Source organism: Danio rerio, chromosome 2 (genome assembly GCF_052040795.2).
Source record: "Danio rerio strain M-AB ecotype USA chromosome 2, GRCz13ab, whole genome shotgun sequence".
Taxonomy (NCBI): domain Eukaryota; kingdom Metazoa; phylum Chordata; class Actinopteri; order Cypriniformes; family Danionidae; genus Danio; species Danio rerio.
In genome coordinates this window covers 39,226,588-39,253,838 of record NC_141022.1, presented here as the reverse complement: position 1 = coordinate 39,253,838, position 27,251 = coordinate 39,226,588, and the positions used below count along the sequence as shown (strand labels likewise).

Below are 27,251 nucleotides of genomic sequence, written 5' to 3'. Positions count from 1 at the left end.
CGCTATAAAATTCATGCCGGCATTTTTAATTTCAAATAGTTCTGATTTCATGTCTAACATTACACGTGCTTTCTAGTGTTTAAATATTTGTCTTTGCTGGAATTCACAGTGTTTTATGAGGTCAAGGCAGCATGCTGTACAAAGCCCTTAAATCCATCTTGAACCAATCCACATTATGGGACAGACTAGAGAAAGCTGAACTTCATTTCCACATGACGAGTGATCGCTGATATCAACAGTATCAAAATGACCATATAGAAAGCCTTGGATTAATTTCCTACTTCAATTACGAACACCAAAGGTTTTTTCTTCAAAAGCGATTCAATACTGTCCATACCATGCAATATTCTCACTGGTGAAAAAAGAAAAAAGGGCGTTTCTGAGTTAAAAGGGGTCAGAAGTCAACGATAGGCCAGCCAAACAGGGAGTACAGGCGTAGGAGTACAAGTCAAGTGCATCCCGAGGGCACCATATCCTGTAGTATGGCGTGTTCCAGCATGTAGACCATCAATCGGATCTCAAGGCAATGAGTAAACGAAATCTCACGGGTCACATTATGGTCAGTGACATTCCTGAGTGGACTCATCCCTAACTGTAGGTAATGTATAGCTAGCTAGAGAGTATGTACTGGAGTTACTTTAACAAAAGAAAGGGTGGATAATACATAATAAAAGATTAAACGAGTTAAAATAAACCTGCAATCTGTATAATAAAAAACATCAAAAAAGTGTAGTTTTATTTTAGTGGCCACATGAATTTAAAACTTAAAAACATGGTTTGACAGATATTAAAAAGGGTAAAAGCAAGCATGTCTACTTTAACGTTTCAACTAAATTTAGGAAAAATAAAATGTTAAAGCAGGTTTGAAATGGTTCCACTATCGTTTTCTGCAACCAATTTATCAATTTGAAAAAAAAAACCCACATGTTCTGACCTGCACTTATTATGCAAAGAAAGAAGTGATCATACAACAGTATTGTACTTTACATTTTTAAAACCCATTGCTGATAAATAGGTATAAAAGGTTTTTGAAAGATAACGAAAAAGCATTAAGAATTAAAAATACAAATAATTAGTATTTCGAGGCTGCACTGTTATTATTAAAAAATCTTCACATTAAAAGTCTTTAAATGATTAGTGTTCAAAATATGAACATATTTGTGAGTTAAATGACATTTTGTATCTTCTGTAAATAATAATTGTAGAAACTTATTATGGTCAGCTCATTTTCTTGACAATAACTAAATAACATAATATAATATAATTAAATATAATATAATAAAATATAATATAATAAGATATAATATAATATATCGGTACTATTTGTTCTTTTGATTTTTTAATTGGAAGATGATCTGGACTAAATTGCATAATAAAAAGGTCAATTTTTATATGAAAATTACCATAGAATTAAAAGAACAAAAAAAACAAAACAATAGTCCCAACAGCTGTGAAAGCAACTTTTGTTGCATTTGCAGTGTGTTTATAATCCCGCTTGTGGCAACATCTCCCACTCAAAACCTGTGCTTCTCGCGATTCCCCTCCCTTGGGAACAACAGCAAGAGATGGACAAACGCCCTTGTGACATCCATTGACGGTGAAGAAACGGTGCTCTAATTTGCTGAAATAGAGCACTTTGTCACCTGCCCCCCTCCAAGCCGCTCCCGGCCCTTCAATTTACTCCCAACAGCAGGAATGTTAAGTTTCGACTTCAAAGTAAACAGTGATGAATGGACTACAAACACAGGCCGTGGTTAAGCTTTCAGAGTGTAAATTCGGTGTTTAACATCTCATCCAGATGAAGACTTCTCCAAGACGGGCCAATGAAGTTGAGAGTGAGTTCTAATTAAGAAAATTTGGGTTGAAAAGTAAAGCCAAGAGGAGAAGAAAGGAGGAAAAAATAAGGGGATGGAGGGAAATAAGAGAGAAGAAAACAAGCACGCTGAAAGGTTGGGGGGGGGGGGGGGGGTGTATGAACAGACAAGTAGGAATAACCAAACAAAAAGACTAATCCAGTTACTGGATAACCCTTCCCCCATGTAAAGAAAAGAAGACAAAGGGGTTTTGTGAAGTAGAACTTGAAGAGGGTGGGCTAGAGATAGAGGGGGAGCACTGGCCCATGCCTCAGATCTAAAGATAGGACCCTGACATCCACTCACACGCACACACGTTGAGGCTTCTCCGGTGGGACGGCGCTTCATTCAAGAGGCTTAAGCAGAGAGCAGCCATTCAAGACATTCCTTAAGCGCCTATACCTCTGCGCTTTAATAAGCTCCCTTCATCCTTACTGCTGTCAGATTTGCTGAAGACAAGTCTTGAGTCAAGTTTTAACGATTGATGTTGAAGCTCCAAACAAGGCGAGATGGAGTATGCTCTTGGTCTATTTTTTTGGTCTATTTTTTAGACAAAAATATTCTTGATATTAAGTCAAACGCAATCGAAGCAGGATAATTAAGTAAATCTGCATTCAAGATTCACAAAAAAGACACAACAAACTTTCCTAGACAGACAACTGATGAAATGAGTGTGCGCTTCATGGGAATAATACATGATAAAGCATCTTGAAATCATATTGTGAATGTGCAGAGATATGCACCTGGTAATCAATGAACCTCATCAAAACTGAACAATGAAGATCAAAGTAGAAATTTCAAGAAAAATATTAACATTAAAAATATAATTATACCAATAACATTAAATAAAAGAAAATTAAGTAAAATACACAGAAATGACTGCAAAAGGTTCTTAGGTCATAAGGCCATAGAAGAACCTTTTTTTTGATTTGCCAATTAACTTTTGAGGGATGTTTTTCATATATTGAAGAACATTTTTATAAACTAATCTGTAATTAAATAACGAAGAGTCTTGCTGAAATAGAAGACAAGTGGTCAAAAGAAGAAATTGATTTGAACGCAAAGATAGAAATGGTCACCATTTGCGATCACTAAAACTACAAGCAGATGGAAACAGGACTTTTGAAAGGAATTGTATGAGTTTATTATCTGCATGATCAAATGGGCTAATTGAGCAATGAGTGAAAATATGATACTTGTCATATATAATATATATTAAAAATGTCTTAAAAGCCAGTTATTCTTTTGGAGGGGTAATGCAAGGTTTTTATTTAGTTCCAAACAACTGAAGATCAAGTCTGAAGACCTTGATTTCAGTGAATTACATTAGGGTAGAAGATTAACAGTGCATCCGAAATCCCATTTAAGTAGGTTTTACATTTTAACTTGACGCATGTATTGTGTTTGTTATTGCATGAATGTTGAATAGTATAGAATTAATAAAATTTGGATGTAATGCATCCGTCACACTATCATTACGACCTCGTTTACACTTATACGTTTTAGCTTTAAAACGGCGTTTAGAATGAAAACGATCCATGTCCACACTGGCGTTTCATCTAGCTTTTCTGAAAAGCTCTGTCCACACTACACCGCTGAAAACAGACATCACTTGACCACACACACACTCTGGCATGCGCTGCAGTGTGTGCTTGCATCTGAGCTCCAGGCAGTCAGCGGGTGCTTTGAGCACAGAACCCCAAGTGAGAGCTGTGCACGTTGGACAGTTCATCAAGAATTTACTGCTAGATCTAATCTCACTATATTTGTTAAATGAGATATATAATTAATCTTGTCTTTATCTAACGGCATATTCCCCGACTTAGGTCTATTGGATCTTTTACTTCTCAGGTAACGCATTTTGGCTGAATGCAAAGATAAGTTAGGCCAATATATTAATTTAAGTAACTGCGTATACACAGATTCTGCATAATAACAGACTGCTTGCCTTTATTTCCTATAATGCATAAACTTGTTGTACGTTATACTTTTATGATGTCCATTATTGATTATTAAAACTGATATTCAGCATAAGAGACAAGGTTTGTTTCGTATTTTTCACTGAAAATTAAAGGAGGCAGTTATGTTATAGGCTCCATTTTGATATAAATGCATACAGTGATGATGTTAATAAAGTGAAACAACGTCGCCAGGGTGATGCAAATGACGTTATAAAGTGACTATTCCCTTTCAAGATTCACCCTATGTGTCCTCGAGAATTTGTTTTTCATATCAAACCTGTGAAGTCTGAACTTAAAAGGAAAAAAGGATGCAAGACTGAACTGTGTGTAGGCTACTTAACATTGAGAAAAAGCCCCAATCAGATGAATGTCTGCATCCACACCTCCGTTTTTAGATGTCTCCATTTTCGCCCCATCCACACTGAGATGGAGCAGCAGCGTTTTAAACTGAAAACAGCCTTTTAAGCATTTCCAATATGCTTGATTTTCAGCGCTCAACAACTCTGGAGTAGTGTGGACAGAAGGCTTAACCATAGCAAAACTTGCTTGTTTTAAAACTAAAACAAATTAGTGTAGACAGGGTCTAAATCACATAACCCATCACCATCAGCACATTCTGTTGTGTCGCTTTACTGTCAATATGGCCATATCAGAAAACTCATGGATGGAAATAAAGTGGGTGCACAGATAACAAATGTCATCTAGATAAATCTGTTTTTTGAATAATATTAATTTAGACTTACTACATTGATAATTTACTGTGTGCACATACTAGGAAGCATGTTATTTCGGACAGACTAAACTGCAGGAAAGTGGTCCTCCACGAACACCCCTAAAGAGTTTGTAGCCTTTACTACCAACACCACCCATGCAAACTAGCATTCTGGCCAATTATTCAACACAAAGGCAGGAGGAATGTCACAACAAAGTGCAGAATTTGCTTTGTTATTCCTCAGGAGGAGATCATGTTTGGACAGGGGAGACAAAGGAAGTGACTGCTGAGACTCCGATTACAATCGCGACTCAATGTTTTCTGGGTGCCGGAAACTGGAGTGACCTTTAGTAAACAAAGCGTGCACCATAAATCTTTACAAGACCTGCTTAAAAAACAGAGTCAGAAAATCCTATTAAAGGTTTAACTGAATATTCAAAATAAACAAGACAAGGAAGGGGGGTCAACTTTCATAACGGAGCAGCTCTTGACTTTTAGGCCTGTTTAAACACAAGATGAATTGAGTTAAATGCGGTGTGAGGTATTACTGATTCATGAGCTGGAATCACTGGCTTTTCCTTACACAGACGCCAAGACTCCACCTGTCTCTGACTCTATATTGTGACTTGTTGTCTGTCATGATCTATTTCTGAATGTACAAAACTTTTTTGCCTTGATGGGTAAGTGTTGCTGAACAAGCTGATCTTTTGATGAATGAGATTTATTCAAGGTTGGCATGACAAATAATCTAAAAGGAATGTATGAAGAACCTGCTGAAAATCTGACTCATGAAGTGGACTGTGAGGTCATGAAATGGTTTTGAAATCCAGCCTGGATTGAAGCTAAAAGTGTAGTCACAAAAAAAGAAGAGGAATGTGTGCATATTTCTTACTTGATTCAGTTATTTACTGTGAAAAATAAATGAAAACCATCACTAATAATTCAATTTAATCTAATAATTAAAAATTAGAACAGAACTTACAATAAAGTCAAACAGTCGTAAAGTCAAAACATAAATGTGTCATGGTTTGCCAAATTACATGTTTTATATCCCTTGAAATAACTGCCAAAAGATTGTTTGCTTAATTTTCTGTCAAATGGGGTTGAGTTTATTTTCCAGGAACTTTAGAAAAACATAACACAGGAAACCATAAGACATAGGTACTAAAACAACTATTTGCCCAGCCACAAGTGGAAAAAAGTGTTCTGCGGTGTTGTTTAAAGAACCTGATATTTCCCCAAACATGCTAATGAAAGCCACATTTTCTTTTTACAATGGAGAGTGTCGCTTAAACACACTGTGGCTGCCAATTGTAACATCCGCTCTTTGCAAATGTATTTTCTGAAGTACTGAAGAATGTCTTGGGAATAAACTCTGCATTCATATGGCATGCAAAATGTAGACTATACTGTATCAACATGCTCAAGACAAAAATATTTGGCAACACTGTAGATTACGTTTTAGCTAGTTTGAATGCCTTTTCTACATAATCTTATACTGTTTTATTAAAAGTACAACAAAATTAAACAAACATTTAAGCAAAACAAATCAAACTTATTCTTTGCATTTCTTCTGTTGAACACAAAAGAAGATCTATTGAAGAAAGATGCAAACCTGTAACCATCGGCTTCCATAAAAAGTACTTAGGGAGTCAATGATTACTAGACTTTTCCAAGACTTTTACAGAACATTGTCATGACGTAATGTTTCATGTAATGTCATATAAATGGTAAATAATAAGAAAAACCATGACGTTTAAGTTTATTGCAGCATATCATAGAACACACAACAATCTATTTTGATTAAATTTGTTTTTATATCTATGTAAAATTGATTTTGATAATGCTTACTCAGCACTAACAATGAGAGAGCAAGTTTTTGGCCAAGGACAGAAAAGAAGTAAAGACAACTAACCTATATTCAAGTTAGGGCTGCAAAATATATTGTTTCAGCATTGATATCACAATGTGTGCATCCGCAATAGTCGCACTGCAGGATATGCAATGTTGGGACCATAGTTTAATATAGAGTTTAATCATAATGGAGTAAAAGTTTGTCTTCTGCATACATTTGTAAAGAGATAGTTCACACAACACAAAACATTTTCATTACACCCTTCACTTGTGTCAAACATTTTTGAGCTTTCTTTTTCTTTTTTAAAGAAACACAAAGAATATAATTAAATAACTCCAATAGTATTGAAAAAGTAAAGTGTGAGTAAATGGTGAGGATACATTTTAACCTTTGAGTAAACTCTCCCTTTAAGGCCTGTGACTGTGTGAACATTTCAATATTTCAAAGTTTAAAACATCCGGCCACAAGTGATTTTTTGTAACTTTAATAAAGATTGAATAATACACAATAAAGACTATGCAGTGTTGATTATTCAATATTTGTACATGAATAAGGAAAACCTAAAAACTATCATTCACTTTTACCTTACCCTTTTACCCTATATTTTATTTATCTATGCTTGTAATTTTTTTTCGAGATTCACTCCCCCCAAATCCCCCTAATCAATCCAAATAAACCTGTTAAATTATATGGTGAAATTGTATTAACGTCGCAAAATATATCACAGAAATACAAAATACTGTAAAGTCAAATTTTTCCAATATCGTGCAGCCCAAATTCAAGTATACAGATCATTTTTAAACTAATTTCCATGACTTTTCCAAAACTTGAGTAGACCTGGAAAATGCCATGACAAAATTCCATGACGTTTCCAGATTTTCCATGACCGTATATGAACCCTGTACATTTTTCAAAACGAAAGAAATCAAATTCATGAAGATTTGAAACAAGTAGAGTGAGTAAATAATGACTGAATTTCTATTTTTTGGTTGAACTGTTGCAGCAAAATGTTTAATCCTTAAATTCGGACTGTTGAATTTTTACCTCTACTTGGTTTACGCTTTAATGTATTAAAAATTGAAGCATTTACTAAAGGTAAATTTTTTAGGCACCCTATTTTGTGTAGTCTATGATTGTAGTATGCGCTGGAAAACGAACTGTATGTCTGTAAAAGACGGAAGCAAACGTTTCACTCTTCACTGATCGCAAACCTCATATTTGACTCTGCTCTCAAATCATGCTTTACTGTAAAAGCATGTGCTGTCACCGATGCCCGAGGGAGGGTATTTTCATAAAGTATGAACCAGCTGTGAGGAGCAGACTGCCAGCTCTTTTAACCACCAGCTCGGAGTGATCATGATGACGCTGAAAGAACTAATGAAGAATAATAAATACAGAGTTTTCCCACCCTATTGTGTTGAGACAACAGTTCTGTTCCCATCTGGCTTGTGAAGCTCTGTTTATATGTGAAAACAGCTGTATTTGGCAACTGACAAACTGTAAAGAATCAGAGATCAGATTCACACTTCAATACCTGGATGCAGAGCTTTGAAGCTTCTGAAGACGTCTTTGTTGGAAAATAACAGAGCGAAGAGGTCTGACATCGGATATGTTTTTGAAAAGCAAGTTTTAAAGTTGAGATGTCAGTGAACTATGCAGGTGCTTCATGGCCTGCGTAAAGGAAACTAAACTAAATCATCACGAAATTGATAGATTGTTTTGAATATAGTAATGTGCAAAAAGATAGAATTTCACATACGAGACAAATACTTTAAAATAATACAAAGTTTAATAGCGCTTAACATTTGTTTTTTTAAACATCACATCCTTTTTTAATTTACTTACTGAATTTTTACCATGATTTATGGAAGATTTTTTAGCACAAAATTAATCTTGCCAGGCATACTTATATTACACATTTAATTATACTAAAAGACATTTTCTATGGACCACAGTGTATAACACTAAAAGCATGTACACTAATGTGTTCGTGTACACTAATGTGTTCGTGTTTGGTCCGCTATTCTTGACCCTTGAAAATGCAGGTTTTCTGTATCATAGATAGACAGCAAATATAAATGCAGGTAAATTATGTGCATGCCAAGTGAGTGTAAAAGTGTGAACTGGTCTAACTGAGCTTCAACTCTGAAAACAGTTTAAATTGACTAGAACTTCCATGTTAAGCTGCTTAGACACACTACATTGTAAAAGCGCTATAAGAAAATAAGCTGAATGGTCAAGTAACGCGTTTTACGCTGCATAATGTGGATTGAGACTGGACGATAGGTATTTTCATTCTAAAATACTGTTTTTAAAAGAAAACGCACTAGTGTAAACAATACCTAACTCCAAGTTAATTAAAAACCATAATCAATCACTAATTTAGGGCTGGGAGGAAAAAAAAATGTATCATGATTTAATGTTTAATATCATTCGGTATCGATGATTAATATTTTTTTTTACAATCCATTTAGGACTTTAAAGATTTTTTTATTTAACCATTTTATTTTATTTTACCAACATTACTAAGGCAAATAGCTTTAATAGTCAAAATGAAAAAAAATTATAAATTCTCATCTCTTAAGTGTTATAATAAAATAAACATAAGGGTTAAAAACACTCTTAAACTTGATAAATAAAGTGGTACAAAGTGTGTGTAATGGTAAAGTGTAATTGCTGAACAACCAAAGCAAACCTTAAGGTAGATCGACAGCTATGAGATGTCAATAATAATGATACAGCAAACGTCAAACTCTTTAAACAAAACCAATCATGATATATTGGTTATTTAAAAAGTTATTTGATATAATTGGTTAGCTATTTAAAAAAAGTAACACTTTAAAAATGTTTATACCACATTGACAATTCCTAAGTCCATTGTTTCTTCAATGTTTCCACAGTGTTTCTCTGAATTGATTTAAACAGAACTGTTGAGTCTGTTTAAAGTATTTAGGGCAAGTCAATTATTAGTAACTGCATATTAATTGCCTGAAATTAAAAATAATGCCTAATCTTAATTTTCAGTCATTTAATTATAGTAAGTTGACATTTTGTAACTAATTACACCAAGAACTGCTAATACTAATCCAAAGAATACTAATTAACACTAATTTTAAATCTTTTAACTTTGCAACTACCTTTCAAACCACTAGGCTTTTGCCAGAAAGATGTTTTTTAAACATTTAAAATGTAATAAAATACATTATATCATATACATCCATATATTTGAACATGTATACAGGTCAAATTAACTATTTTTTTATTTACCCCAACATGACAGCACATTATTCCACTCTTGAGATGCTTTCACGAAAGTTGTTCGACACTTTATAAAAAATACAACAAGTATTTTACCATTTCGTCTTTGTCGTATACACATAAAAAATTACCAGAGAAAGAGAGAGAAAAAAGGCACTGCTTATGAGTGCAATTGCCAGGTGTGTCAGGATAAATGCTGGATGAACTCGTTGACCCATATCAGGCATATCGGGTCATATCAGAGCAGCTGATTTTATTTTGTTTATGCAGCTCTGCAACAGGTTGCAATTCTGGCATCAACCCAAAAGCCAATTCTACATGTCTGCTGTTCATGGGAGTACTTTTCCTGCTTCTGATAAGACTCTCTGAATGACAGCATTGGAGAAAAACCAGTCATGCGTGAGCACATGTTCGAGCTGTCAGCATCCACAGCATGAGCTGAAGTAAGAAGCAAAACAAAGAAGAGTGATGGTGTATGACTGATCATGACAATATGATGCTGACAGAACGGAAACATAGTCTTCTGCAAACATACGCCATCATCAAACATGCTGTCACCTGTAAAGACTTTAATAAAGGTGACCTATTTGATTGCTCAAAGACATTTGAGAAGAGTCAAATCCACACAAAATGATTGGTGGAGCTGAGAGCAGTTAGGGCACTAAGCCTCAAGGTACTGAAAGACCAAGGACGAATAATGTACATCAAGTCTGCACGTAAATAAAGGTGAGAACTAAATACTGGGAGGTCAGCGGTGGGAAAGTTTCCAATACTGCATGAACACACGCATCAAAGCTGTAATACTAGCAATTACGGAGTCCTTCCACAGTGGATGGAAAAACAAAGAAATAAAAGAAGTGTGTTTCCCAGAGATGGGTTGCGGCTGGAAGGGCATCCGCTGCGTAAAACTTGCTGGATAAGTTGGTGTTTCATTCCGCTGTGGCGACCCCGGATTAATAAAGGGACTAAGCCGACAAGAAAATGAATGAATGAATAAAAGAAGTGTGCACCATAGGAGAAAAATAGATTAGAATTTTGGACCAAATCAGTCATCGGTTTATTAATTAAGTATAATTAATTAAGTATAAATAACACTAATAATACTAATAACACTGACAAATTGTCATGTACAGTTAATTGCAATAGAATGTAATAGTAGTAACACCACTACTACTACTGTGAATACTAATGATAAATATTATTTTAAATAATAAGAAATAAAACTGAATTATAGGGGGTTTATAAAAATGTTTGTTGTTGAACTGTTAATAAATCATTTAAATGAAATTAACTTTCAGATTTCTGCTGTTTCACAAGTTTTTTGATTAATACATTTTTTATTAACCATTTTAATGAAGGGTCAAAAACATATCAGGAAATTTTAAAGATATAGAAAAGATATTTTAAAAATGTAATTAATAATAATTATAAACAACAAAGCACTTTATTAGACCTTTTATAACACACATAGATTTAAACAAAAAATACGTGAGGCATTTGTCCTCCACAAAATAAAATTATCCTGAAAAAATCCTGATACAATTCAATCTATCATATCATCTGGATAATTGTTAATAAAAGTCCTAAAAAAAACTACAAAAAAATAAAAATAGAAATTAAATAACACCTCTTGATCAGTACTGTCTAGCAAGTGGGATGGGGTGGTAGAGTGGTTAAAACATATGTTTACTTGTATATTAAATGTATTTTTTAATTACTGATGGAAAAATAATAAAATATATTGAAAAAGAAGGAAACCCCACCCCAGTCTCAAGCTCCCAACTCAAAGAAAAGCCGGCATGCAGAAATGATCAGCCATCCTGCAGACAGGCTTATTATGCCAAACTAGCGTTAAATCTCCAGAGCTTAACTTTTAACGGGGTCCAGTCATTTCTTACAACTCTAATCAGAGATGGCAAAACAGTGGCCCCCGAGGGCTTGTTCCACTATTTCACAGTCAGTCAAATAGACCCACGGGACAACACTCTCCTAAATGACACCAAAACCGCAGCTCGACGTCTGACGGTGCTCTCGCTGGCACCACAGACCCAGTGTGGGCTCTTTCATTACTCGTTTGCACAATCTGGAAAGGACTAGTGGCTCACAATGGCTTTATCACCAGGAAATGAGGGAGATTCTACACTTTGTCCACCCTGGGTGGTCCGAAGCTCAAACTTTGCCCCTGGCGGTAAAATTAAAGCTACCAAACAGTCCAAGTCATTGCCTTCAGAGCGGTGGCACTGCAAATGTGTGGAAACCACAAATTGGCTTGGATTAAACTGGAATAAAGAGAGATGCAATTCCAAACAATCTCAACATCGTCCGCCAATTTCCTCTCAAAGGAGAAAAGCAATGCTGGGTTCGATGACAACTGGAGTAAAACAAATCATGCGGTTACATGAACAGCCTAACTACAAAGCTTTCATAAACACAAGTTTCCCACACTGAGATCATACCTTCTAGAGAATAACAATAGGTTCGAACCAGATAGTATGCTCTTCTTTCCAACCCTCTACACTCAGATTGGTGTAATTTGGACCATCTGGTCCCTCTTCAGAAATGACAAGTTCTTTGATGGAGTTTGGGGGGGAAAAAACACGCCTCTGAGAGATGAGAGACGACGACCTAGGAGCCCAGGAAACATTGGGCTGCTCAGTTTCCCACACTGAGACCACTCATCGTATCCTCTCAGATGAGAAATCAACAGAGAGAGGGAGAGAGAGAGAGAGAGAGAGAGAGAGAGAGAGAGAGAGAGAGAGGATGAGACCGGAAAGAGACAAAGAATGGAGGAAAACAACAGCTGAGAGTGCATTCTTCTCCCAAGAGTTTGGCTCCTGTGAGGAAAACCAGGGTGAACCTTCTTGACATACTGTAAATGGCCAACGGTCCCAAGTAAAAATAACTTTCTTATGAAATATTTGTGTCCCTGGACTACAAAATCAATCATAAGCGTCAATGTTTGGGATTTGAGATTCATATGTGATCTGAAAGCTAAAAAATATGCTTTCCATTTGTGAATGATTTGTTTGGATAATATTTGACCAAAATACCTTAATGTGTGTAATTTTTTTCTGTAATGTGTGTATTTTATATAGCACATTTTTTTGTGGATGGCCATACACCCAAAGCACTTTACAATCTGGGGGGGGGGGCTCTCCACACCACCACCGGTGTGCAGCATCCACTTAGATGCCACAAGACAACGGCGCCAGTGCGCTCACCAGACACTAGCTATTGGCGGAGTAGACAGACAGTGATAGAGCCAATTCAGTACTGATTAAAATCTAGTACTACAGGCAGGGCTCGAAATTGCGACCATCTTGGTCGCATATGCGCCCAAAATGTTATCTATGCGACCTCAAAATATATTTGCGAGCATTTCTGCAAGTGCTTAAAATTGTTGTGTGTGACCAGTTTTTACTGCAAAATGTTCACCACATGCGCGGATTCGGGAGACATTCACGCAGAATGCATCTCTAAGCTCTTTGTCTGCACTTGAAAGGTGAAACGCAGCGCTCAGGAATGGTTTAAAACAGTTGTCATGTCAACTTGCTGCAGTAAACAAATCCAAGTCCGTAATGCTTGCTCTTCTTATTGGCCCACCACTGCTCTAGCACTGAACGCAAATGATTGGTTAATATCAGCTGTCAATCACTCAGTCAGCGCCTTCTGGCTTGGGATGACAGAGAGCTGCTACCGCGAAAAACTGTAAAGCGCTGAAGATGAGAATGAAGAATGAATTTGTTTTAGAAACCATGGCATCTAAAGTTATAAATAATGACACAGCTTACTAGTGATCATGTGCTGAATGTTAATCCACCATCTACACTTTTCCAAGAGTGGATAAAAGACTTCCAGTGGCTTCAAGTCCGCTATGAAAAGTCTGTGGGGTGGAATTTTCAGGTAACTGTTTGCCACATCTAGCACGAGAGCTTCTGTTTAACCCTTCAAATAATCGCCAGATGCTGTTCGCTGTGCAAGGGGCAGCTATATGTTAAATTTAACACCATGTACACCATCACAAACGGGCTTGCACTGAGTAAACTAACATCGCTACTCATAAAAAGGCCGGTATGGCTTTTAACATGACGTATGCATATAATAAGGTACAGTATATGTCAAAAGCATCAGTACAATATCAGACAGCACCCATGAGAACAGCACAGTTATACCGTTAACAGATTCATGTCAAGCAGTGCGTGCAGGGCCGGTGAGCGCTCCGTGTGTCTTTTGCTCACTCAGTTATGTTATAAAAATTTATTTTCTTTTGATAATGGGATTTCGTTGAGACATATTTTCCTTACTCTTGCATATATATTTCTTTGCTTGTTAGTTTGATTACTGTTGATTTCAAATGCAATAAATATTTGTATAAAACGTGTAGTAATGGTGCTCATAATTGGTGGGTGCGACTAAATTTTGGCTGATGCGCCTAAATTTTTAAAGTTAGGAGCATCGGTGCTACCAAGCAAAAAGGTGAATTTTGAGCCCTGACAGGGGTTTAAAAAAAATCTAAATATTGAGGAAATCAGAATAAAGTTTTTCAAATTAAGCATTTAAAACATATTACTAACCAAAAAGTGAGCTTTGAGATATTTACAGTAGGATAAATACTAAATGTCTTGATCCTTATTTAATATTCCAGTAATTTTGTCTTATAAAAGGCATTTTACTACATAAACCAGTGCAACTTAAGGCCATATTTAAGGCCACATTTTTTTTGTATGCAACCAGAATTTTCCCAGATTTAAACAATTAGCATGCAGATGTTTAGCCAACCCTTTCCCTGAAAACAGAAGTGAAAACAAGGACAGCTCCTAATAAAGCACACACGAGGCAAACATGTGAATCCAGCTGCGTTACAAAACCAGAACAGAAGCTAAATGAGCCATAGGGACTCTTTCATTTTAATAGCTCAGTATAAAGCACGAAAAAAATGACAGGCGTCAAAAGCAATATGATGCAGAGTTAAATGCAAGGCACAGACTGATGGCTTTCAGTAAGCACTGTGGATTTCTTCCTGCTATCAGAGTGGGAGGAAATAGGCCATGATAAGGGCCATTCACAAGCTCAAGTTAATGAATCACTGACTGCCTCGGTTTATCAGATGAAAGGAAATTCTCACCCTCCTCTAACGCTCCCTTGAGTGTTTTGGAGAAAAACTTTATCTGAAATGCACTTGAAGACGTTTTACAGATAAACCTTACTTGCTATATTAAAATGGGAGCTGGAAGTAACAGACTTGAATATTGAATATTTTTATTATAAATTCTGTAAAACAATAGTGTACATCTTGTACATAAAACCAGTGTCTTCATGATTTAAAAGACATCAATCAATCTATTTTGATGCCTACAAAATGACTTTAGAGATTATTTTGCCTGAACAAATTGCTTAATAACTGGTTTGTTAATGAACATAAAGCATTTTTAAAAGCTTGCTAGACATAAAAATGCATTTTTTTCAATGCTATCACAAATGGACAACAGTAAATAAATACTAGTATAAATGGGGTAGGAGGCATTGCTCTTGTCCACTTTATACCACTTCCAGAGGCAGCTGAAACCACATTTAGCCCAATTGCTTTCGTAGTGTAAACGTTCATGCTGTTGTATTGTTGAACTGTGCTTTCCAGATGGGATTTAGACTTAGACATCAGAAATTGTATATTTGATTTGAAGCTTAAAAAAAACTAAGAAAAAAATTTTTTTTAGTCCAGATTCTAACACAAATACACAATATTTTGTACAAATTTTGCAGCTATCAAACAAAATTAAACCACCTTCCAATGCCTTCCACAATATTTGTAAATTGCACAAGCTTTGAAAAACAAAGAAATCATACATTAACACATTCAAAAAAAAAAAAAACTACTTGCGATCTGATCATCTAAAATGCATCTTAAAACAGGTGTAAAGTGGGTCTGTGAGTGAATCAGTCAGTAGTGTTAGTAAGGTGTCCAACACCATCAATGAAACAAAAGACGTTTTTTTAAAGCAGGACTGGAGAAGGTTTGTAAACTCACTTGTGAGGGTACAGAGCAGGGGTTATGAGCTAATAAAAAGTCACAATGAAACAGAAATGATGTCAGACCTTTGCTTCTGCTTTGTAATGTATGTGCGACAGCGCGAGTCAAACAAAATAGAATAATTTTAAGAAATGGAGCAAGTTAACTGATCTATAAGAGGGTCTGACCTAAAGAGAGATATCATTTTGTTTCTTAATTTAAGATAAGGTTGGGCTGCTTTCTATTCCTAATTTTTTTTTAATGAAATGCGTGGGAGGATCATTCACAACAAGAACTTAGGCATGGGTCAGTGTAAGATTCTGACGGTATGATAACTTTGGATAAAAATATCATGTTTTAAGGTAATGTGATTACTGTTCTAAAAATATATATTTTTAAATTGCTGGGTAAAAAAACAACAACATTTTTTCCATTGAACACAATATATTTTATTTTAATAAACATTTAAAATATTTTGGAGCAGTAAACATGCAAGGCTAAATAATTAAACTAAATCATTGATCTGCCATCTTCATTAGTTTTAAAACACTGAGGACATAAAGTAATGCCACTGCAGGAGTGATTTGTTTTTCAGATGTTGCTGAATCGTGGCCTGACCAATAGCTTTTGATGTGGAGATGTTTCCCTAAAAAATTTAATAAAATAGTCTTAAAAAACTAAAGAACACATAAAATAACAACAGAAAATGTTAGAAGTTTAAAAACTTGACTTTTCCAAACCGCGGTAAAAAAAAAGGTTATCAAGCCATGCCTAGAAGAAACACATTTATAAAGAAAACAGATTTAAGATTAATTTTCATTTTATATAGAACAAAAAATATTCCACCTATAGTAGGAAGCTTTATATACTATGGAAGTCAATGGTTGCTGGTTTCCAACATTCTTCAATATATCATGCATATATCAATATTGTGTTCAACCGAAAAAAAAAGACTCAAACTTGTCTGGAACTAGTTAAGAGTAAATAAAAGATGACAGAATTTCCTTTTTGGTTGAACTACCCCTTTAAACTAATACTTAAATCTCAAATAAAAATAATGCAGCATACAAAATATGATGAATAATTTTGTTCAAGTTTTTAAAGTCTTAGAAGATTTTATTTTTCCTAAGCCAATGTCATTGTCGGGCGCTAAATAAAACAATGAAGACTGTGACAAATCCTGACAAACAATATCCTCACATCAGAAACACAATCTGGCACTTCTAGCTGGGTATGACGCAACCTAGCCAAGATTGAGAATGCCGTCCCTCTAGGCCATGTCTGACAAGACCAATTTAAAACAAGTAGCATGAGCATCATCAATCTTCCATTAACCTGACCGTTCTTTAAACCACCACATTATTTCTATATGCCTGCACAAGTTCAGATGCACATGTCTGCAAATCTTCATTAGCTAGCGTCTGGGATGTTGACTCATTTATTCAGTCTCATCACATTTTTGCATCATGATTGGTCAGACAGACATGGGTTAATACAAAAACGAGTGTTAGACAAAGTAAATCTAGACTCCTCATCTCTTCTCGCACCCCTAACTGAGCGTTCTAGGCCAGGCTAAATCTCGACGCTCTCCCTGGACGCAGCAGTGTCAAGTTAAGACATGCCTGCTTCCGCCTCGACCATCCCAAGCAAGGCAGAATAAACATAAAAGCCATCAAAGGAAAAGCACATAAAATAAAAGCTTATTGCTGGGACCCAGACTTCTTGTGGGTTCCCACCTACGAAGTTGCTTTGAAAAACATAAAGAGAGAGAGAACAAAATAAACATGCAAATCTACAATCCTCTATGAGCTTTTGACTCCAGTACATTCAAGGATGTCTAAAAAGTGACGCATGTCTACACTAAAAAATGACATACTAAAAAAGTCTTGACTAAATTTTTTTATGTTATGGTAACTTATTATTTTTTAAAATTTAAACAAATTTAACTTGATGTTTTAAGTTTAAGCTTAAACTTATGCAAGTTAAAATTACTTGAAAAGTTTAATTGGTTCAACCAAATTTAAGCGTGCAACATCTTTTCTACAGTGTAATAACCAAGCATGCATAATCAGTTAATATTTAACCAAATTCTATAGCTTTTTTAATTAACTTTAACATTACTATAAATTTATAGCTATTTCTAACTGTTGATTTAATTGCATTAACATTTAATGAGACCTACCGATGAGTGTTATTATTTACTTTTTTAACATCCTTTTTCAATTAAATTAGTTTAAAACATTTATGTACTCTGAACATTCATTCATTTTCCTTCAACTTAGTCCCTTTATTTATTAGGGGTCGCCACAGCAGAATTAACAACCAACTTATCCAGTATATGTTTTACACAGCGGAAGCCCTTCCAACTGCAACCCCGTACTGGAAAAATTCTCTGAACATGTAAAGTTGAAATGAGAATTATTAAACCCAATTAGAATTTTTTTTCTTTTTTAAGTATTTCCCAAATGATGTTTAACAGAGCAAGGAAATTTTCATAGTATGTCTGATAATATTTTTTCTTTTGGAGAAAGTCTTATTTGTTGTTATTTTGGATAGAACAAAAGCAGTTTTAAATTTTTAAAAACCATTTTAAGGTCAAAACTATTAGCCCCTTTAAGCTATTTAATAATTCTGACTTCAACTGTATATCTAAAAAAGAATACACAAATAATTTGCAAGTAACCTTTTTAGCAGCTTCCATAAATATAGTGTTGATATCATACTGTATATTGTGATAAAAGCTTCAGTATTTAATCATAATTTAAATACTCTGGCAGAAGTATAATGTAAGGAAAGCATATTAAATTCAAGCGTCTACTTTAATCTTTGGAATAATGTTGTAAAAAGATATACATATATATATACATAAAAATAAGCAACATTTCTATTCTTACCTGTGCTTAAATATGTATAAAGGATTTATAAACACAATTCATTTGTATTTTTAGTCTGCAGTGCACTCTGATCTAAGCATGGGCCTCTATCAGATTCTGACAGCACAAAAATATCACAGTTTCACGGTGCTGTGCTCACTGCTCTAAAATATATTCTTTTTAAATGTCTGGGTAAAAAAACAAAAAAAAAATCCTCTTCAAACCCAATATATTTCTTTTGGGAAACATTTAAAGTATTTTGGAGCAGTAAACATGTCAGGCTAAATAATTCAAATGAATCTTTGGCTTCAGATGTCTTCATACTTTCAAAAAGAGAGATTTTATTACCATTTAAAACAGCATCTTTGAAGATTTACTCTGTTGCCGATACTGTTGTCCCAAAAAACTTAAAATGTAAATAAAAAAAACTTATACCACAGGAACTACTTAGCAGAAATTTTTGGCAGTTTTAAAACCCTGACTTTTCCAAACCGCAGTATACCTTAAAAATGGTTATCGTCCCATGCCTACTCTGATCCTTAATAGTGTTTCAAATTAGTCTTGTTATAAATATGATTATTTTTAGGATAAAAGCTTTTCCTAGACTGCAAAAAAATGCACTGACAAAAAAGTAAAGAAAAAAAACAATGTTTGTGTTGCTTTAAGTTAAATACGTTAATCGGGTTTAAACTCAGTTTTAAAGTTAGTCAGTTTGATTGACGCAAGTTGAGATGATTAAAAAAGTTCATCTGATTCAACTAAAAAAATTTAAGGCAGCAAGAATTATTTTGGTACATTGAAGGGCATTTTAATCGGTCAACATTGACAACAAACTAACAAAATTTAATTACAGTTAAGCAAATTGTAGAACACCGCACAATAATACACATTCACTGAATACATTTTAATATGTGCATTGAAAAAAAAAGGTTAATTTCATCACTTAATGAAACAACCTAAAACTGAAAAACTTGAATATCGCAAGACTGTCAGTTTCACACTAACGACATGAATGAAATGTAAACTGCCTAAATCAAATCTGAAGAGAATTAGAAAAGCGTCTGATAGACCAGGCCTGTTGTAGACCACGTGCTAACAGATGGCTGCTAATTAGCCAAAGAGAAATCACTTCCTCTTCCATTATCTAAATGCAAATGTCTTTCTGACACCTTTATTACAGCTTATTACTTACATTTGGTTATAGGCTTACTATACATCAGCTTCTTTTACCTGGGAATGAGAAACTGATGCCATGGCTTGCTGGGACTCTACTAATTGGTTACGTTAGTGCTCTTTCTTCCCACAGTCAGAACAACCTCCTCCTGCAACCCAATCGTTTTGCTTAGGCTGGCAGAAATTCAATGATTTGTGTAATGCACACAACTTCAGGTCACCCTATGCCAAGTCTGCCTTGGTGTAAAACAACAATTCTCAACCCAGAGTATCTTCTTAGATAAGGTTTCTCTATGACGGCCCCAAGGACTGCTAGAAATGATTACACAATCAAATTCGAGACCTTTTCAAAAGATAATGCTTCTTGCTCAATGAAATTCAATACATGATGAGTACAGCTGTACATGACAGAACAGAATAACAAAAAAGGAGCCGTAAAACCATGTCAATTAGAAACGTGTGGCTTTTTACTGCCTAAAGTTATTAGATAACACACACATGATTGCACAATGCCTATAACCAGCAGCATGCTCTCAGTTACTGATCTAATACAGAAAATATTAATTTTTCAGATGGTTCGCATTTGAGCGGATTCAAAACATTGGACGTATCATTAAATTAAAGGTGTTTTCACACTTGTAATTTGGCTCTCTTGGTTGCTTGTTTGGTTCAGAACAAATAGAAACTTAAATATTTAATCAATGTAATACCAACATTTTGAAGATTGAACAGTGAAAATAACACCAAAAAAATGGTAAGAAAACTATTATTTCACAATGTTTGGAATTGAGCAATGCAACAATGCTCTTTGGTTGGCTTGTATTTACGTACAAATAAAAAATTATATCAGTTGAGAATTTGTGAAAACCAAATCAAATAGGTGTCAAAACAGCACCAGGAATTCTTCCATTGCATCTAAATAAAGATCTGATTACTTAGCTTCTCTTTGTGCAGAATTGCAATGGACAACATCACTATATAATTGGAAAAACTGGCATGCTACAGCACATCTTGAGAAATAATGTTATGTTTATATATTCTCCATTCATATTTAATGGAACCACACAAGAATTTATATGGAAGTACACCAGGATCCAAATTTTCAAAGTTCTTGGTCTACTTGTTTAATCAGATCAACCATACAGTAGCAAAGTTCATTTAAATTGACCCAAACCTCAATCAAGAGCGACACCCCAAGTAACTTCCAATTACCTCAATAGGTAAAATTTAAACATTTTGCTTTACTAGTTGTTTATATAAAAACTTCAAATACACCATTATCCATACATCCATTAATTCAATGACTTTTTTGGAACACTTTGCCTTGTTTGTTAACATGAGAAAATGCACTGGTAAAAGAAGACATTTTCATACAGCATTTGTAGTCTTTGTCATCTTTAGGTCAATTTAAATATAAAATTATAAGGATTAATAAATGCAGTAGTGTTACAATTTATTGTTAGCTAATTATAACAATTAGAGAGTTAACTTGCGCTCTTTTGTTTGCCATTTACATTCCCTATTCTACAAAGTCATTTACAAGTTTATTAAATAATCATACACTGCAAAAATTATGCAGCTTAGGCATTTAGTTCATTGTAACTTATTAATCCAAGTTAATCATGTTCTTCTAACTTAATTTTATAAGTTACGCAAGCAGTTTTAAGTCAGTTTAACATAAGTTCGTTAAACTCATAAGGTTAATTTGATTCAGCTTAAAATTTAAGGCAACAAGGATTTTTACAGTTTTGTAAGATTATAAACCACTATTAATTAGTTAAATGTCTATTTAAATACTACTAGATATATATTGCAATACTAGTAACTAATAGCAATGTAAAAAGGAATTAATACTAGTCATGTACCAACAGTCACTTGAAACACCCAACTGTAAGCTAGGAAAGGAGTATATCAGTGTAATAAGTCTGCAATTAATACATACTTGGCTACATCTGTACAGTAGTGACTAATAATAACTAATGAACTACGAATTAAACCAAGACATTAGTGTATTAGCCCACTTACAGTAGTATTAAATTAAAATAAATTTGACAGTAATAACAACTTTTCTTCGCAGTGCAGGAAAAGAAACATTTTGTAACTTCGAGCCATTTTCATGACGGCAAAGTTGGTGAGAGCTGCTTACCCAGGTGAAGGGTCAAGTTGATGGAGTTCGGGTACTGGATGCCCGCTAACATAGTCTGGCTTTGCCACCAGGTTGGTTGTACTGGTTGGTTGTAATCGGTGAGATAAACAGCGCCGTGGTGCAGTCTGGGGTCCGCGGCATTGCAAATGTGGCATGATTTAGTGACTCCCGTAACCCCGGTCTGTACGCAGAACTCTTCAGGCGGCGAGCCGCAAGTGTTGGTGGCCACCACGGTCGCATTGAAAGCCGCGTTAACGAACTCCGGCATGCAGCGCTGAGGCCGATCATCCTCGTCTATACATTCATCCATCGCTCCGTGACTGCACGCTGCCCACAAAGTCCATAACAACAAACAGCTAAAAAGCGACATTGTGTCCTTTTGCTATTGCGACCTCGAGTTGCTACCGTCACTGTCTTGATCCCTTAAATCCTCGCAGTCTTTCAAAAAAAAAGTTTGCGGTAACTCGCCAGCTACCGAGTTTGTGGCTTTATAAATAAACTCATGCGGAAAATGGTGGTAGTCGCTTCACCTCCGGAAAAGTGATTATAGTTGCGGCTTTAAACCTCCTCGCGACTTCTCTCCTACAAACCTTCACTTTATTCGTGCTTTGTAACCAGCGCCATGGAGAAAAAAAGTTTTGGAGAAAAGCAACTATATCCGACTACACCCTGGCAGCTAGTGCGCAAGTCAATGCACTTCCAAAAAAAAATCCCTACGTCTACTTCCGCCTGAAGGATGCTTTGATGGACCGCCGCTAAACAAGGCAAGTCCGAATGGACAGGGAGATATGCGTGGGCGTGTTCAGCGAAAAGGGCGTGGCTTTTAACTATCCCGATTGGACATTTCCACAGTCAACTCCAGACGTGGGCGGGGACTCTGGGGTTTCATACCTCACAGATTATCAACGAAGCGATGAACTGTCTGACTGACCACTAACTATTCATAAAAACAGTTATGCGTGCAAATATTCGGGTTAAAAACTCACTTTTATCGATTATTAAAAACCTACTGTTTGATATCCAGGATACAGTTTATCCTGTGGTGTTTTCTAAATGAATCCCCGTGCTATGAAGTACTAGAGGCTGGGAACTGTTGCTTTGAGCACGGGGTCAAAGAGCAAGGTTATATATACCTTCCAGGCAAGGGTGTATCCGAAAACTTTAAATAGCTCAGTCTTACGTGCTGTGGGCTGTTTATTAATATTTTACTAGCATTGTTTTAAAATGTAATAGACAACTTACTCGTAGTATCTTCAATAGTAATCTCTCTAGATAAATTCTTCATTCTCAGAAATAAAGGTACGTGAGCTGTCATTGAGGTGGTGCCTTTTCAAAAGATACACATTTGTACTTAAATGGTCCATTTTGGTACTTCAAAAGCTTATATTTGAACCTATTTTTCAAATGTGTACCTTTTGAAAAGGTACCAGTGACAGATCTCATACCTTTATTTCTGAGTGTTCAGTAGCCTACAAACTTTGACACAAACAAAAACTGAATTGAAACCAACGACTATTGAAAATTTTCTATACGTTTTTATATTTCAGCATTTTATGTTTATTGCAAAGTGATGCTTGTACATTAAACACTTATATAGGCTATATTAACCACTGTATGCACATTTAAGGTTTCATTGAACTAATTAACCAACTAGCCAAATAAACACACAAACAAACACAGATATCACTTGCAATTCTGGCGATTTGTTTATCTTCAAGGTAAAATTCCTGGTCAAACATAAAAAATATGACAGATTTTGGTCAATTTTGTCTCTCCTTTGGGAAAACATAAAATAGCTCTCTTAAATTAACACATATCCTTGTCATTCACAACAACAGTTTTGTTACAGCCTTCACTTAAAGACTGCTCTACAATTGTGTGATTACTTTACTTTTACCTATTTAGTTATGCTTTTTTATATTAATTTCATAGTTACTTTCCATTTTTAAGACTACATTCTGCAGAGTTGTAAAGAGTACATGAAAACCATACTTTAGTAAAAGTATAGATACCTTACTGTAAAAATTACTCCATTAAAAGTTACAAGTCACCAATTCCAATAAGACTTGAGTAAAAGTATTAAAGTATCCGATTTTAAAAGAACTCAAGTATTTTACTCATACTGAATGTAGGCTCAAAGAACACAAATAAATGTTTTATTTCCTAATATAGAAATTAAATGGAACCCTTAATGTTTCAAAATTGTAGAACAAAATAGAAAAAAAAATAGAACAAAAGTTTTAGTCAAACTCAAACGTCCAAAAAAGTAGTAAAACATAGTAAAATAATATTCAGAGCTGACTTTCATGTGATTCACCTCAAGTTGCTTATATTTTTAATACTCAGTACAAAATAGCCCCAAAAAAATACTTAAGTAAAGTAACGAAGTCCATTTACTCAAGTACTTTACACCACTGACATTCTGTAACAGATTTATATATTTTGATGTTAATATTTTGTGAATGTGGGCATACAATAATAAATAAAAAAAAACAATCCTGGCATATGACCTCAAATGACTGCAATTAGCTATTGCTACTCTCAATTAAAAAATTTGTTAAATTCAAATTACTATTTTTTAAACTATATTACCTCAAGACGACACAATGGCTCAGTGGTTAGCCCTGTCTTCTCACAGCAAGAAGGTCGCTGGTTCAAGTTCCGGCAGAGTCAGTTGACATTTCTGTCTGGAGTTTGCATGTTCTCCCCTTGTTGGTGGGTTTCCTCCAGGTGCTCCGGTTTCGCCCACAGTCCAAAGACATGTGGTACAGGTGAATCAAATAAGCTAAATTGGCCATAGTGTATGAGTGCATATATAAATGAGTCTGTGTGGGTGTTTCCCAGTACTGGGTTGCAGACGGAAGGGCATTCGCTGTGTAAAACACATGCTGGATAAGTTGGTGGTTCATTTCACTGTGGCGAACCCTGATAAATAAAAGGACAAATAGAAGGAAAACGAATGAATGTTACCTCAAACTCAACTTGTAGATTTATTTTTGAAATAAATATTAAATGAATGCAGTTTACCAGTACACATAAGTAATTAAATCAACATTTAACAAACAGACACATTCTATTTTGATCATTTTATTTTCATTAATAGTAATAGAAACTCTCCTTTTTCTTGTATAAAAATATTTACAACCAAAGTGAATGTATTGATTGGAAAGCGAGAGCTGCTGTATACTGAATTATCTGGAAAGCTATGTTTACTATTGATAAGGCTAATAATAGACTTCATACTCCAGACTGGCAGTGAGTAGAATGATCATTAGTATTCAGAGACATTCCTTAAGATAATACAATTACGATTTAATCAAAAGGTGATCAAAGAACTCTCTCACTCACACCTGGTGTCTAACAAGATAATATATCAGATCAATCAGTTTATTTAACATGATAAATACATGATACATGACAGTTCATTAAAAAAACAGGATAGAACCATATGAGGAAAGAAAGATGCATACACTTTCCTCATTAAAAAATTAATTCATTAAAAACAAAGACTACATTGTTGAGCCAAGTTTCTTGCCATTATAACGATCTGTTTAAAGTAGACTTCTGTCTCTCTCTCAGTCACCCACTACATTCAAGACAGTGGGAAATGCTAGATTTACTCCCAAGTCAAAATGAGAAATAAGTGTCAACGCTTTGTCAAATCCTCATTCCAGCCCCCCGTATGAAGGCCTGCATCAAGCTCAGGCACGTCCAAGATGTGCATTGTCTGACTCTGAACACATACAGCTGCAATTGTTCTTTAAGGAGACTTTAAAGTCTGTGCAGGATATAAGAGGTATTTAATATGTAGTCATCTTACCCACAGGCTTTGTGCATATATTAAATTCTGCTCAGAGACATTCCAAGCATCCTATGGAATGATTTGTTTATTTAGTAAATCTGATTTCTTTGCTATGTATAATTAAAAAAACTGCAGGAAGTATCTGCAGGTTACATTTACAATTTAACAACACACAATTTTTTTCTGCTTGTTCAAACTATACTTATTTAAAATGAGCTGCACTGAGAAAAATTACTCCGCAGATTCATTATTGTAATGAACAATAATGAATATTTCAACAAATAAATGTTTTTTTTATTTACTTTAACATTTCAGTACGATGAATGTTGTAAATACATATTTTTTACAATTAAATTCTTAATGTATTATCTTGCATAATAGTGACAAGAGTTTTAGATTAGTGCCTTTCCATGAAAATTTTAAGTAGAATTTACTTAAAATTTGCAATATGTGGATGTGGCTTTCAGAACATTCTTGATCACACCACCATATTGAGATTTCTATTCTAGTTATGAGGACCGACATTTTCTGACAAGGCCATAAAAACGGTAAGACTAAACTATTTGAATGGCAAAGCAAAATGTTTGTGTTATTATCATGCCATAGCCTACACTGTAGTAAAAAAGAAAATTAAAAAAAAGGCTATTTTCAGGTAAATGTCATAATGACTAGCCGATGAATGCCTGCTTAAGATGAATTCATTGGGCACCCGTCATCACCTAAAGGTCACTGATCTCTGCATTTAAAAAATAAAAAAATAATAAAAATTACATATGCACCATGTTTTTGAGTTTTAAACAAATACATTCTCGATTAAATCTTAATTTCATGACACATTAATTGTGGAGCCATCGAAGTCAGAGGCAAATGTCTGAACGTCTAGCCGAGGAAAATCTGCTCTAGCCAGACACGAGTTACTTGAAAGTGTAAGTTGAGATCATGCAAAGTATAGTAGGACAAACTAAAATAAAATGAGTTTGAAATACTCACGCTGACGCAGTGGCACAGTAGGTAGTGCTGTCACCTCACAAGAAAAAGGTCGCTGGTTCATGCTTCGGCTGGGTCAGTTGGTGTTTCTGTGTGGAGTTTGCATGTTCTCCTTGCGTTTGCGTGGGTTTCCTCTGGGTGCTTCGGTTAACCCCACAGTCCAGAGACATGCGGTGCAGGTTAATTGGGTAAGCTAAATTGTCCATAGTGTATATGTGTGTGAATGACTGAGTATGGATGTTTCTTAGAGATGGGTTGCGGCTGGAAGGGCATCCGCTGCATAAAACGTGCTGAATAAGTTGGTTGTTCATTCCAATGTGGCGACCCCGGATAAATAAAGAAACTAAGCCGAAAAGAAAATGAATGAATGAACGAAATACTCTCAAGGCTGACGCAAATAGTTGACTCAATGTTTTAAAGTAAAACATACACAGTATTTTTAACAGTGTGAATCAACATAATTCTTGAGATTTTTGGGGGACAAATTAACTGTTTTATTTTTAATCCACTTAAATTTGTCAAAAGAATTAAGTTGACTTAATTCGTGTTGCGATGACATGTAGGAATTGTGTGGAGCCCAGCATTTTTTTTTTTTTTTACAGTGAATGAAACGGGTAGTAACTA

General features: G+C 35.0%; 1 protein-coding gene and 1 long non-coding RNA gene across 2 annotated transcripts in view; both read right to left on the bottom strand.

The window, feature by feature from the left end:
- The window catches only part of lamc1 (laminin, gamma 1), a 99,486-nt gene extending 76,908 nt beyond the window's left edge, over positions 1-22,578 (bottom strand). Inside the window, 1 exon segment of the mRNA NM_173277.1 lies at positions 21,839-22,578. Coding sequence (NP_775384.1) covers positions 21,839-22,208 — 370 coding nt within the window. The 5' untranslated portion in view covers positions 22,209-22,578.
- On the bottom strand, positions 6,670-18,731 carry LOC147846417 (uncharacterized). The gene is made up of 2 exons (XR_015478726.1): positions 18,027-18,731; positions 6,670-10,522 (listed from the first exon to the last, which is right to left on the bottom strand). It is a non-coding gene; the product is annotated as an uncharacterized LOC147846417 (long non-coding RNA).
- Positions 22,579-27,251: the final 4,673 nt, after the last annotated feature.